The sequence below is a fragment of the Salvelinus alpinus genome, chromosome 8 (genome assembly GCF_045679555.1).
Source record: "Salvelinus alpinus chromosome 8, SLU_Salpinus.1, whole genome shotgun sequence".
In the NCBI taxonomy this organism is placed as follows: domain Eukaryota; kingdom Metazoa; phylum Chordata; class Actinopteri; order Salmoniformes; family Salmonidae; genus Salvelinus; species Salvelinus alpinus.
The window spans coordinates 4,753,805-4,767,928 of NC_092093.1; the positions used below are offsets into that span (position 1 = coordinate 4,753,805).

Here is a 14,124-nt window from a genome sequence, read left to right on the forward strand (position 1 = left end):
TCCCCTCTAAATCAGGGCCTGATTTAGACCTGGGACACCAGGTGGGAGATTCCCCTCTAAACCAGGGCCTGATTTAGACCTGGGACACCAGGTGGGTGATTCTCCTCTAAATCAGGGCCTGATTTAGACCTGGAACACCAGGTGGGTGATTCCCCTCTAATCAGGGCCTGATTTAGACCTGGGACACCAGGTGGGTGATTCCCCTCTAATCAGGGACTGATTTAGACCTGGGACACCAGGTGGGTGATTCCCCTCTAATCAGGGACTGATTTAGACCTGGGACACCAGGTGGGTGATTCCCCTCTAATCAGGGCCTGATTTAGACCTGGGAAACCAGGTGGGTGATTCCCCTCTAACCAGGGACTGATTTAGACCTGGGACACCAGGTGGGTGATTCCCCTCTAATCAGGGCCTGATTTAGACCTGGGAAACCAGGTGGGTGATTCCTCTCTAACCAGGGACTGATTTAGACCTGGGACACCAGGTGGGTGATTCCCCTCTAATCAGGGCCTGATTTAGACCCGGGACACCAGGTGGGTGATTCCCCTCTAATCAGGGCCTGATTTAGACCTGGGACACCAGGTGGGTGATTCCCCTCTAATCAGGGACTGATTTAGACCTGGGACACCAGGTGGGTGATTCTCCTCTAATCAGGGCCTGATTTAGACCTGGGACACCAGGTGGGTGATTCCCCTCTAATCAGGGCCTGATTTAGAACTGGGACACCAGGTGGGTGATTCTCCTCTAATCAGGGCCTAATTTAGACCCGGGACACCAGGTGGGTGATTCCCCTCTAATCAGGGCCTGATTTAGACCTGGGACACCAGGTGGGCGATTCCCCTCTAACCAGGGACTGATTTAGACCTGGGACACGAGGTGGGTGATTCTCCTCTAATCAGGGCCTGATTTAGACCTGGGACACCAGGTGGGAGATTCCCCTCTAATCAGGGCCTGATTTAGACCTGGGACACCAGGTGGGTGATTCCCCTCTAATCAGGGCCTGATTTAGACCTAGGACACCAGGTGGGAGCAATTCATTATCAGGTAGAACAGAAAAACAGCAGGCTCTGGACCACGTGGGGTCAGAGTTGAATACCCCTGTCCTAAAGAAGCGTCCAACGTTTTATAGTTGCAGTTGTGTACGTACCAGTCAAAAGTTTGGACATGTCATGACGTTGGCAGTGGGGGTAGGTTTATGACAGTCATAAATACCTCTTTTTCTCTTCCTACTGATGTGACATAAGAAAACCCCTTGGTTAACATAGAGATTCTGGGGACATCAGAAAGTGGGGGGAAATGAACTATATTCTGGTAATCCGACCAACTGAACATATGCGGTGGTACTTAAGGTATATTATGTCAGTTCGGTTGCCCTCTGACACATTCTCATCAATGATAGAATGACATAAACTCTACTGTGGAAAGTCTAAACGTCAGAGGTATCGGATTCACATGGACTTGTTGTTTAATTGAAATGTTTGAATATGACATTATTTGTGAAAGAGATGAAATGTAATTTTAGCTTCCAAATGAGAGATCTGGACTTTCATAAGTTTTCCTCTGCTCACAGTGGCCCGCCCCTGTGAAGAGGCATGGGTTAGAAACTTTTCAGACACACCCCTCTCCCTCCACTATATAAAGCCATTGACGAAAATATAACTTTCTGTTCCGGGCACACCAGGATGACGATCCTGTGTCAGAATGGTTCAGATAATAGCTACAGAACTAAGCCAACATCAGCATGGACTTTGATTGTGAATGGTATAAACTTTGAACTCGTATTCACTACAGAAGTGATATCTCCTAACCGTTGAGTTAGCAACAGCGAAACGCAGGTTAGGAAGGACAGTCCGAGTATCCCGTCTACTATACACAACGTTACTTCAAAGTATCCCGTGACAACCAGAGACATTCTCCAAAGGACAGAGGACTCGGGTTGGCGATACGGCCTTCCATCTACCACCAACCTACTGAAGCGCAGCTCAGAGTAAATATTTATTGCATTTTCCTTTTCAAATGGGCGGTAATTTAGAATGCATCAGATACTGTATTTACGATAGCACAGCTTCGCCTCTGTCCCTGTCTCCCGCTCTTTCACTAAGACTCAGCCCCTTCCCTTTGTGTAACAAGCTGTCATAGCTATTCCGCCCGCTAGGGACGTTTTTCTGTATGACGTACTTTGTGATCAAGTTATGATTTAATTGTATATGTGTGACTCTGTGTGATTAGTTAGGTATTTAGTAAATAAATAATTAAACCCAATTTTGTATTGCTGATTCAACTTGTTAGCCAGGATTCTTGCAGATAATCAAAGGACTTACAACTTTCAGATGAGACTGAATAAAATGACGATTAATGTGACTGTTATGGACGTAAAATCTTACTAAATCTTCAAGAGTTTATTCGAAAGATAACAGCTCTATAAATATTATTTCGTGGTGTCCCTCTCTAGCTAATTAACATTTACATGATTAGTTCAATCAGGTAATATTAATCAGGTAATATTAATATTAAATTGTTTTATAGAATAGCATGTCATAGCAATTAATCTGGCCTAGTCAAAGACACGACAGTACTGTCGTCTACAGGAGCATTTTAAATCCCACCAGACTAATCCCCTGTAACTTAACCCTGACCTTTAACCCCATAGGGCTCTGGTCAAAAGTGTTATACTATATAGGGTTAGAGGAGGCTATTTGAGATACATCCATCTAGTCCTTCTTCACTCCTCTCCGCCTCTCCCTCTCTCTTTACACCCCTCCTCTCTCTCTCTCTCCCTCCCCCCTCTCCCTCCATCTTGGAGCGTTATATCGTCACGGCATCTCACTTCGCTGCTCGTGCAAACCTTCTTGGCAACCAACTACACGCTGCTTTAGTCTGCTCAGCCTGCGTTAATATCTAGCAAGACAGCAGACAGTGTGTGTGTGTGTGTGTGTGTGTGTGTGTGTGTGTGTGTGTGTGTGTGTGTGTGTGTGTGTGTGTGTGTGTGTGTGTGTGTGTGTGTGTGTGTGTGTGTGTGTGTGTGTGTGTGTGTGTGTGTGTGTGCAGATATCACAGACAGCAGCTTGTCTGTATCTGTTGCTCTATGACAGAGCTGTGTTATTCTGGATTAAACTGTAATCCCAACATTCAGATTGTTGGCGTTTAGACACAGTGTGATCGCTGTTAAGATGGATCAGACAAGAGGCAGACAGACATACTGCAGAGCAGGGAGAGCCTGGGACAAGAAATCACCCTGGCATTTCTTACACAACAGCCCACCATTTTCTTCGAGGCCCCAATTATCAGCCAAATAATAATGATTTTTTATTAAAACCCCAATGTAGACAGGCCCACTGGGCTAAAGATGGAACAAGCTATGTGGCATTTGCCAGAACAGAGTAGAACAAAACAGAGAAAAACAGAACAAAACAAAGCAGATTAGAACAGAACAGAGTAGGACAGAACCGAACAGACTAGAACAGAACAGAGTAGAACAGAACAGAACAGAGTAGAACAGAACAGAGCAGAGTAGAACAGAACAGAGTAGAACAGAACAGAACAGAACAGAACACTACAGAGTAGAACAGAACAGAGTACAACAGAACAGAACAGAACAGAGCAGAACAGAACAGAGTAGAACAGAACAGAGTAGAACAGAACAGAACAGAGTAGAACAGAACAGAGTAGAACAGAACAGAGTAGAACAGAACAGAGCAGAACAGAGCAGAACAGAACAGAACAGAGCAGAACAGAACAGAGTAGGACAGAACAGAGCAGAACAGACCAGAGTAGAAGAGAACAGAGTAGATCATCACAGAGTAGATCAGAACAGAGTAGAACAGAATAGAGCAGAACAGACCAGAGTAGAACAGAACAGAACAGAACAGACCAGAGTAGAACAGAACAGAGTAGAACAGAACAGAACAGAACAGAGTAGGACAGAACAGACCAGAGTAGAAGAGAACAGAACAGAACAGACCAGAGTAGAACAGAACAGAGTAGAACAGAACAGAACAGACAGAACAGAATAGAGCAGAACAGAGAGCAGAACAGAGTAGAACAGAACAGAACAGAATAGAGTAGAACAGAACAGACCAGAGCAGAACAGAGTAGAACAGAACAGAGCAGAGCAGAGCAGAACAGACCAGAGCAGAACAGAGTAGAACAGAACAGAGCAGAGTAGAGCAGAACAGACCAGAGCAGAACAGAGTAGAACAGAACAGAACAGAATAGAGTAGAACAGAACAGACCAGAGCAGAACAGAGTAGAACAGAACAGAGCAGAGCAGAGCAGATCAGAACAGAGTAGATCAGAATAAAGGAGAACAGACCAGAGTAGAACAGAACAGAGCAGTTACATTAAGTATTAGCGTTACGGCCGGTTTCCTGGAGCCGATTGAGCCTTGTCCTGGTCTGTAGAGCATACACAACGGAGGCAAGGCTCATGTCAATCAGAGCTGATCTGACTTCAGATAGACAGAGACCCACCTCAGCCTCAGCCTTGTTATTGGAGCTTCTCGGTGCTGTACAAACCCCTCAACATGTGCTTGTAATGAATCGACACTCTGGACCTTATGAACAGACTCTTCCATTTCAACTCATCTGTACACGATGTACTTTCCAGCATGATCGTCTCTCTCTCTCTCTGTGTGTGTGTGTGTGTGTGTGTGTGTGTGTGTGTGTGTGTGTGTGTGTGTGTGTGTGTGTGTGTGTGTGTGTGTGTGTGTGTGTGTGTGTGTGTGTGTGTGTGTGTGTGTGTGTGTGTGTGTGTGTGTGTGTGTGTATAAATAAAAGCGAGAGAGAGAGAGAGAGAGAGAGAGAGAGAGAGGAGAGAAAAAGCTAGTGAAAGAGAACGGATGTGCAGCTAGTCCCAAAGAAACTGCAGATCCTTCTGAAGGATTTCCTCAGGGAGGGACGTGGAGCCTATGCAGACAGACACTGATTTTGTCTTCCACTGATTAAGCTGTCTATCAAACACACACACGCATGGACACAGACACACACACAGGGCCGAGCTCAATGAGACATCAGCGCACTGAATCCTCCTGCAAACCGAAAAGAAGGCTCTTCCTTCTAACTAGTGTTGACGTGACAACGGTTTCAGTTGGAACTACGTTGTTGTGTGAGTCGCCTGTTGATGCTCCAACGGTGAATACGTGCTAGCATCGACTATTCTGATGTTCTTTCACAGGGCCCGGGGAACAGTGGGTTAACTGCCTTGCTCAGGGCCCGGGGAACAGTGGGTTAACTGCCTTGCTCAGGGCCCGGGGAACAGTGGGTTAACTGCCTTGCTCAGGGCCCGGGGAACAGTGGGTTAACTGCCTTGTTCAGGGCCCGGGGAACAGTGGGTTAACTGCCTTGCTCAGGGCCCGGGGAACAGTGGGTTAACTGCCTTGCTCAGGGCCCGGGGAACAGTGGGTTAACTGCCTTGTTCAGGGCCCGGGGAACAGTGGGTTAACTGCCTTGTTCAGGGCCCGGGGAACAGTGGGTTAACTGCCTTGTTCAGGGCCCGGGGAACAGTGGGTTAACTGCCTTGCTCAGGGCCCGGGGAACAGTGGGTTAACTGCCTTGTTCAGGGCCCGGGGAACAGTGGGTTAACTGCCTTGTTCAGGGCCCGGGGAACAGTGGGTTAACTGCCTTGTTCAGGGCCCGGGGAACAGTGGGTTAACTGCCTTGCTCAGGGCCCGGGGAACAGTGGGTTAACTGCCTTGCTCAGGGCCCGGGGAACAGTGGGTTAACTGCCTTGTTCAGGGCCCGGGGAACAGTGGGTTAACTGCCTTGCTCAGGGCCCGGGGAACAGTGGGTTAACTGCCTTGCTCAGGGCCCGGGGAACAGTGGGTTAACTGCCTTGTTCAGGGCCCGGGGAACAGTGGGTTAACTGCCTTGCTCAGGGCCCGGGGAACAGTGGGTTAACTGCCTTGTTCAGCGCCCGGGGAACAGTGGGTTAACTGCCTTGCTCATGGCCCGGGGAACAGTGGGTTAACTGCCTTGCTCAGGGCCCGGGGAACAGTGGGTTAACTGCCTTGTTCATGGCCCGGGGAACAGTGGGTTAACTGCCTTGTTCATGGCCCGGGGAACAGTGGGTTAACTGCCTTGCTCAGGGCCCGGGGAACAGTGGGTTAACTGCCTTGTTCAGCGCCCGGGGAACAGTGGGTTAACTGCCTTGCTCAGCGCCCGGGGAACAGTGGGTTAACTGCCTTGTTCAGCGCCCGGGGAACAGTGGGTTAACTGCCTTGCTCATGGCCCGGGGAACAGTGGGTTAACTGCCTTGCTCAGGGCCCGGGGAACAGTGGGTTAACTGCCTTGTTCAGCGCCCGGGGAACAGTGGGTTAACTGCCTTGCTCAGCGCCCGGGGAACAGTGGGTTAACTGCCTTGTTCAGGGCCCGGGGAACGGTGGGTTAACTGCCTTGTTCAGGGCCCGGGGAACAGTGTAACCCACTGAACCGGGCCCTGAACTGCCTTGTTCAGGGCCCGGGGAACAGTGGGTTAACTGCCTTGTTCAGGGCCATAACTACAGATTGTTGCCTTGTCAGCTCGGGGATTCGATCCAGCAACATTTTGATTACTGGACCAATGCTCTAACCACTAGGCTACCTGCTCTAACCACTAGTCTACCTGCTCTAACCACTAGGCTACCTGCTCTAACCACTAGGCTACCTGCTCTAACCACTAGACCACCTGCCTCTAACCACTAGGCGACCTGCCTCCTCTAACCACTAGGCTACCTGCCTCCTCTAACCACTAGGCTACCTGCCTCTAACCACTAGGCTACCTGCTCTAACCACTAGGCTACCTGCTCTAACCACTAGTCTACCTGCCGCTCTAACCACTAGGCTACCTGCCTCCTCTAACCACTAGGCTACCTGCCTCCTCTAACCACTAGGCTACCTGCCTCCTCTAACCACTAGGCTACCTGCCTCCTCTAACCACTAGGCTACCTGCCTCCTCTAACCACTAGGCTACCTGCCTCCTCTAACCACTAGGCTACCTGCCTCCTCTAACCACTAGGCTACCTGCCTCCTCTAACCACTAGGCTACCTGCCTCCTCTAACCACTAGGCTACCTGCCTCCTCTAACCACTAGGCTACCTGCCTCCTCTAACCACTAGGCTACCTGCCTCCTCTAACCACTAGGCTACCTGCCTCCTCTAACCACTAGGCTACCAGCCTCATCTAACCACTAGGCTACCTGCCGCTCTAACCACTAGGCTACTCGCCTCCTCTAACCACAAACCACTCTAACCACTTGCACTATGTAGTACTACTAGTATAATGTATTGCACTATGTAGTAGTACTAGTATAATGTATTGCACTATGTAATACTACTTGTATAATGTATTGCACTATGTAATACTACTTGTATAATGTATTGCACTATGTAGTACTACTAGTATAATGTATTGCACTATGTAGTACTACTAGTATAATGTATTGCACTATGTAGTACTAGTAGTATAATGTATTGCACTATGTAGTACTAGTAGTATAATGTATTGCACTATGTAGTACTACTAGTATAATGTTTTGCACTATGTAGTACTACTAGCATAATGTATTGCACTATGTAGTACTAGTAGTATAATGTATTGCACTATGTAGTACTATGTAGTACTACTAGTATAATGTTTTGCACTATGTAGTACTACTAGCATAATGTATTGCACTATGTAGTACTGCTAGTATAATGTATTGCACTATGTAATACTACTTGTATAATGTGTATTACATTATACATTAACATTATACTAGTAGTACTACATAGTGCAATACATTACTGCCTCAATCCAAACTGCTATATGGCCTAGTGGTAATGATCTCAGTGCCGTCTCAGTATCCATTGGAGCGCTTCGGAGGTTGTGAACTCTGGGTAAATCTGACAAACCTAGCGTTTGACTCCTGACCTTTGATAGTGGCTGTGCCACTAGCCACAAGCCCGGGCAGTAGCGTGGGTCACTGAAAGCACGGGTCCACAGAGAGACACAGAGACACAGAGACACACAGAGAGAGAGAGAGACAGCACCCTGACAATGATCGCTGTCTGTCACAACACTATCCATAATGATGTTTCCCTAGGTTAGCCAGAGCTGCATCTCAAGATTCTAGAGTCACTCCCTCGATGACACTATGGGTCTCAACTGTCTACCGTGTCTCCCTAATCTCCTTTCCTTCATCTGTCTCCTTTATCTACACACTGATCTGAAACCCCAAAATAAGAGAGCAGAAGAGAGGAGGAGAGGAGAGGAGAAGAGGACAGGGGAGGAGAGGAGATGAGACGAGACGAGAGGTGATGAGACGAGAGGAGACAAGATGAGAGGAGACAAGATGAGAGGAGAGGACAGGAGATGAGAGGAAACGAGAGGAGACGGAAGCAGAGGAGAGGAGAGGACAGGGGAGGAGACGAGACGAGAGTCAACGAGACGAGAGGGGTCAAAACGAGAGGAAGTCACACTAGACTAGTAAACACACGTGTGTGTTGTGTAAAATACAATCTCACTGGGTCTAGGTGTTAAATGGAGAGTGGGTAGAGGAAACAGAGACTGAGATAGAGAGGGTAGTAGTAACAGACTGAGATAGAGTGGGTAGTAGTAACAGAGACTGAGATAGAGTGGGTAGTAGTAACAGAGACTGAGATAGAGAGGGTAATAGTAACAGAGACTGAGATATAGTGGGTAGTAGTAACAGAGACTGAGATAGAGAGGGTAGTAGTAACAGAGACTGAGATAGAGTGGGTAATAGTAACAGAGACCGAGATAGAGAGGGTAATAGTAACAGAGACTGAGATATAGTGGGTAGTAGTAACAGAGACTGGGATAGAGAGGGTAATAGTAACAGAGACTGAGATATAGTGGGTAGTAGTAACAGAGACTGAGATAGAGAGGGTAGTAGTAACAGAGACTGAGATATAGTGGGTAGTAGTAACAGAGACTGAGATATAGTGGGTAGTAGTAACAGAGACTGAGATAGAGAGGGTAGTAGTAACAGAGACTGAGATAGAGTGGGTAGTAGTAACAGAGACTGAGATATAGTGGGTAGTAGTAACAGAGACTGAGATAGAGAGGGTAGTAGTAACAGAGACTGAGATATAGTGGGTAGTAGTAACAGAGACTGAGATAGAGAGGGTAGTAGTAACAGAGACTGAGATATAGTGGGTAGTAGTAACAGAGACTGAGATATAGTGGGTAGTAGTAACAGAGACTGAGATAGAGAGGGTAGTAGTAACAGAGACTGAGATAGAGTGGGTAGTAGTAACAGATACTGAGATATAGTGGGTAGTAGTAACAGAGACTGAGATAGAGTGGGTAATAGTAACAGAGACTGAGATATAGTGGGTAGAGGTAACAGAGACTGAGATATAGTGGGTAGTAGTAACAGAGACTGGGATAGAGAGGGTAGTAGTAACAGAGACTGGGATATAGTGGGTAGTAGTAACAGAGACTGGGATATAGTGGGTAGTAGTAACAGAGACTGAGATAGAGTGGGTAGTAGGAACAGAGACTGAGATAGAGAGGGTAGTGTGTGTGTGTGTGTGTGTGTGTGTGTGTGTGTGTGTGTGTGTGTGTGTGTGTGTGTGTGTGTGTGTGTGTGTGTGTGTGTGTGTGTGTGTGTGTGTGTGTGTGTGTGTGTGTGTGTGTGAGGGAGAGAGAGAGAGGGGGTTGACAGTTCTCTTGGAGAGAGAGTAAATTAGAATAATTTATGTACAGCACAAATAGAAGACTGAAGCAAAATACTATCCCCTGCCCTTGGCTAATATGGTATCACCACAGGGTCTACTTCTGTGATAATGTGTTGGGACTGAACTATAATCACAGACAGGGAGGGTGTTTTTTATTTTCTTTATTTGACTCTAGATTTGTTAGGGGATTGAAGACACTCAAATTATACTGAGCAAAAGTACATAAACATAAACGTAACATGTAAAGTGTTGGTCCCATGTTTCATGAGCTGAAGTAATAAGATCCCAGAAATGTTTTATACGCAGAAAAAAATGCTTATTTCTCTCAAATTTTGTGCACAACTTTGTTTACGTCCCTGTTAGTGAGCATTTCTCCCTTTGCCAAGATAATCCATTCAACCTGACAGGTGTGGCATATCAAGAAGCTGATTAAACAGCATGATCATTACACAGGTGCACCTTGTGCTGGGGACAATAAAAGGCCACTCTAAAAATGTACAGTTTTGTCACAACAACACGAGGCCACAGATGTCTCAAGTTTTAAAGGAGTGTGCTATTGGCATGCTGACTGCAGGAATGTCCAACAGAACTGTTGTGAGAGAATTACATTTCTCATTTCTCTAAAAATAAACTGAGGAGTATTTCTGTCTGTAGTAAATATTCCTTTAGTGGGTGAAAGCTCATTGTGATTGCGCCCCTGCCCAGTCATGTGTAATCAATAGATTAGGACCTAATCAATATATTTTATTTGACTGCTTTCCTTTTATCAACTGGAACTCAGTAAAATACTTGAAATATTACGTTTATATTTTTTGGACAGTATAAATATGTGAGGGGACTGGGGACAACATCAAAACAGCTTTAAAAAAAACGCATCTGACTGATGATAAAGAGAGGCAGCTGTCGAGTGTGAACACACACACACACACACTGCACAAACACACACACACACACACTGCACAAACACACACACTGCACAAACACACACACTGCACAAACACACACACTGCACAAACACACACACACACACTGCACAAACACACACACTGCACAAACACTGCACAAACACACACACACTGCACAAACACACACACACACACACTGCACAAACACACACACACACACTGCACAAACACACACACACACACACTGCACAAACACACACACACACACACACAAATACACGCAACAGACACATATTTTGTATTGTCATAGGTTAGGTTAAAAGGTAAAAATGCATTTGTCCACCAGGCACGTATGAACATAAGAACTATTGGGACCACTTATGCCGTTGATCTCAAGGAGCTGAGCTGCCAGTCTCTGATTTATAGCACCGCACTACAGACAGAAACAGCCATCATGCGTTACAGCCATGGCTACATTTCCCATTAAACGTCAGGCACTGCGTCTGTCTGCACCAAAAAAAAACAAGAAAAAAAACCCACAACTCTCTGCTGTTGATTCTGAGAACCTCAGTCTTGAATCTATGGTTCGGCTCCCGGCGCCAGCCGCCGCCAGTTCACAGCAACAAGGACAGAGCAACGCTGTCACATTTTACTACTATCCAGCTGCATGTCACGTCAGCTAACACAAATTACGCGCACCACACGTAGACTTTGAGTAGGCTAGCCTAACCTAGACAGATGCACACGGTCTCGCCGGCAGACGTTTTTCGTTTTGAGTAATAGCCTAGCAGTGAAAGGTAAAAAAAAAAAACGAAGCGCCGAGCCAGCGACGCAAAGGACTGGATGACATCATGTCTGTGAGAGGGGGGAAAAAAACGTGGTTTTATGGGACGACGCGTCGCGGTAGCCATGAAAGCAGATGCTGGTTTCAGAGTTGTGTAGGCTGTTTTCGTGAGGGCGGGCGGGTGGAGCGTTGGCGCTTAGAAAACCTCACATGCACTATAACGCCGTGCCTGACTCCATCTCTCACAGGAAGACACACGCATACCCTCTTCAGGCTACCTCTCTCTCTCTCTCTCTCTCTCTCTCTCTCTCTCTCTCTCTCTCTCTGTGCACAAAAAGCCTCTCATCTCCAATACATACGGTGCATGGAGAGAGACACACACTTAGGCTACAATGGAGGTTGACATCAATTGTTCTCATGAGGGTCTAAGTTATTGAGCAGCAATGACGTGAGACTGGGCACACATTTGTTCTCTGATCATCCTATAGGTGGGGGGAGGGGGGGGGGGGGTGATGGGGGAAGGTGCAAGCAAAACCCCCAAAAACAACAATCCCTCATGTGAAAAGCTGACAGAAAAAAAAACGATACAGGCTATTGTTGAAAGCAGTGGCCATTTTCAGACACGCACATCAGACCAGACAGACAGATTCACTGCTGCTTGTGTATTCATCATGTCCCAGAGGTTATCCCAGGTGACACAGAGAAACATGCAATCAGTGGAGAGTAGGAAGAGAGGAGAGTGGTGGGTGGGGGGGGGTGGGGGGGGGGGGGTAGCGGATAGGTTTCATAGGGTGGTGGGTGTAACACACTGCGCTTTGGTCTCATGTGGTGGTGTCAGTAGGCACCCAGACAGACAGACAGACATCACCCTTCAGTTCATCTTACCTCCATACTTGTCCCATCTGGAAGATGTGAATGAGGGTCTGCCACAGCCACACAGAGAGCAAGCAGCACCTGTCCCTTCTCTGTGCTCTCAGCCCCACCGCAGCTCTCCGGTTGCTCAGCCCTTCCACAGAGCCCAGACCGCCCCCGGTGTAATCCTGCACGAACCACCTGAAGCTCAAGATCTGGACCAGCACCGAGGGCACCAGCACCAAGAAGAGGGTGAGTCCGGACCAGAGGTAGTCATGCTTGTGGTAGTAGTCGATGGCCAGCGCCAGGTCTGTCCCCACGTCCCAGAAGAACACGAACAGGGCCAGGATGATCCACAGACAGTCCAGCCAGAGGCGCTCCTCCTGCGGCGGCCGCCCCGGCCCTGCGTCCCCTTCTCCTCCCCCGCCTTTCCCCTTCCCCTTGCCGCGGAGGTAATGCAGACAGGCGCTCCGGCAGCCCCAGTAACAGGACGAGGTGTTGCAGCAGTGGCAGATGTGGAAGGAGCTGCCTTCCCTCGGGTCGCCCTCGCCGGTCCCCACCACCTCGTCCAGGTTGTGCAGCTGGGCGAATCCCCGGACGACTCCCCGACCATCGGATTTGGCTGCCATCTTGCTCTCTGATGAAGCGGCTCACACCTCCGGCTTCCGGGGTTCCCTGACACCTGTTTTCCGAGTGCACCCCAAACGTGGGCGCCATCTAAAAGTGGGGCGGCAGTGCGACGACGTCTCCCGGTCGGTCCCCGGATTGCGTCCAGGCGGCATCGGTGGCGTCACAGACGCAGCCCATCTTCTGTCTCCGTTTGATCCGTTATTGCTAAAGAGAGGAGGTAGCCTAGCTGTTAATTCTCACCTGGCTACAACGGGTTTTTAAGCCGGCGCGGTGCAAATTCAAGTCTGATAAATCCTATAATATCTTACCACACTGGTGTATTCATTACCTGTACATAATTATCTATCTATCAACTATAGCCCTTTCACAGCCTCATCATTCAGTGTTTTCCGTCATTCTCCATTTTCCTCTCCTTCCTTCCTCCAGCTGCAAGGCTGGATTCCACGACCGACCGTCCCTCCGCACTCTGTTCCACGACTACCTCTCCCTCTCTCTCTCTCTCTCTCTCTCTCTCTCTCTCTCTCTCTCTCTCTCTCTCTCTCTCTCTCTGTCTCTCTCTCTCTCTCTCTCTCTCTCTCTCTCTACTCTCTCTCTGTCTGTCTCTCTCTCTCTCTCTGTCTCTCTCTGTCTCTCTCTCTCCTCTCTCTCTCTCTCTCTACTCTCTCTCCTCTCTACTCTCTCTCTCTCTCCTCTCTCTCGCTCTCTCTCTCTCTCTACTCTCTCTCTCCTCCTCCCCCCTCTCTCTCTCTCTCTCTCTGTCTCTCTACTCTCTCTCCTCTCTCTCTCTCTCTCGCTCTCTCTACTCTCTCTCTCCTCTCTCCCCCCTCTCTCGCTCTCTGTCTCTCTACTCTCTCTCCTCTCTCTCTCTCTCTCTCTCCCCCCACCCCCCTCTCTCTCTCTCCCTTGCTCTCTCTCTCTCCCCTCTCTCTCTCTCTCGCTCTCTCTCTCCCCCTCTCTCTCTCTCTCTAAACGTGGTTGCCACCTAGTGTTTCGGACTACATGATGTAATGCTGTGCCGGGCACGGGCAGGCACATTTTTAACCCCTCACGGTGTTCTGTTCACATGGATCAAATTATAGGTCCTGTTGCCCCCCCCCCCCCCCGCCTCTCTCTCTCTATTTCTCTCTCTCTCTATATATATATATATATATATATCTCTATCTCTCTCTCTATATCGCTCTCTATATCGCTCTCTATATATCTCTATCACTCTCTCTATCACTCTCTCTATATCTCTCTCTCTCTCTATATATATATATATCTCTCTCTCTCTATATATCTCTTTGTACAACATTAGC

General features: G+C 48.0%; 1 protein-coding gene across 1 annotated transcript in view; it reads right to left on the reverse strand.

Annotated features, from left to right (window-relative positions):
- The window catches only part of LOC139582451 (XK-related protein 6), a 141,055-nt gene extending 127,721 nt beyond the window's left edge, over window positions 1–13,334 (reverse strand). Inside the window, exon 1 of the mRNA XM_071412462.1 lies at window positions 12,230–13,334. Coding sequence (XP_071268563.1) covers window positions 12,230–12,825 — 596 coding nt within the window. The 5' untranslated portion in view covers window positions 12,826–13,334. The remainder of the gene's footprint in view (window positions 1–12,229) is intronic.
- Between the last annotated feature and the right edge of the window lie 790 nt (window positions 13,335–14,124).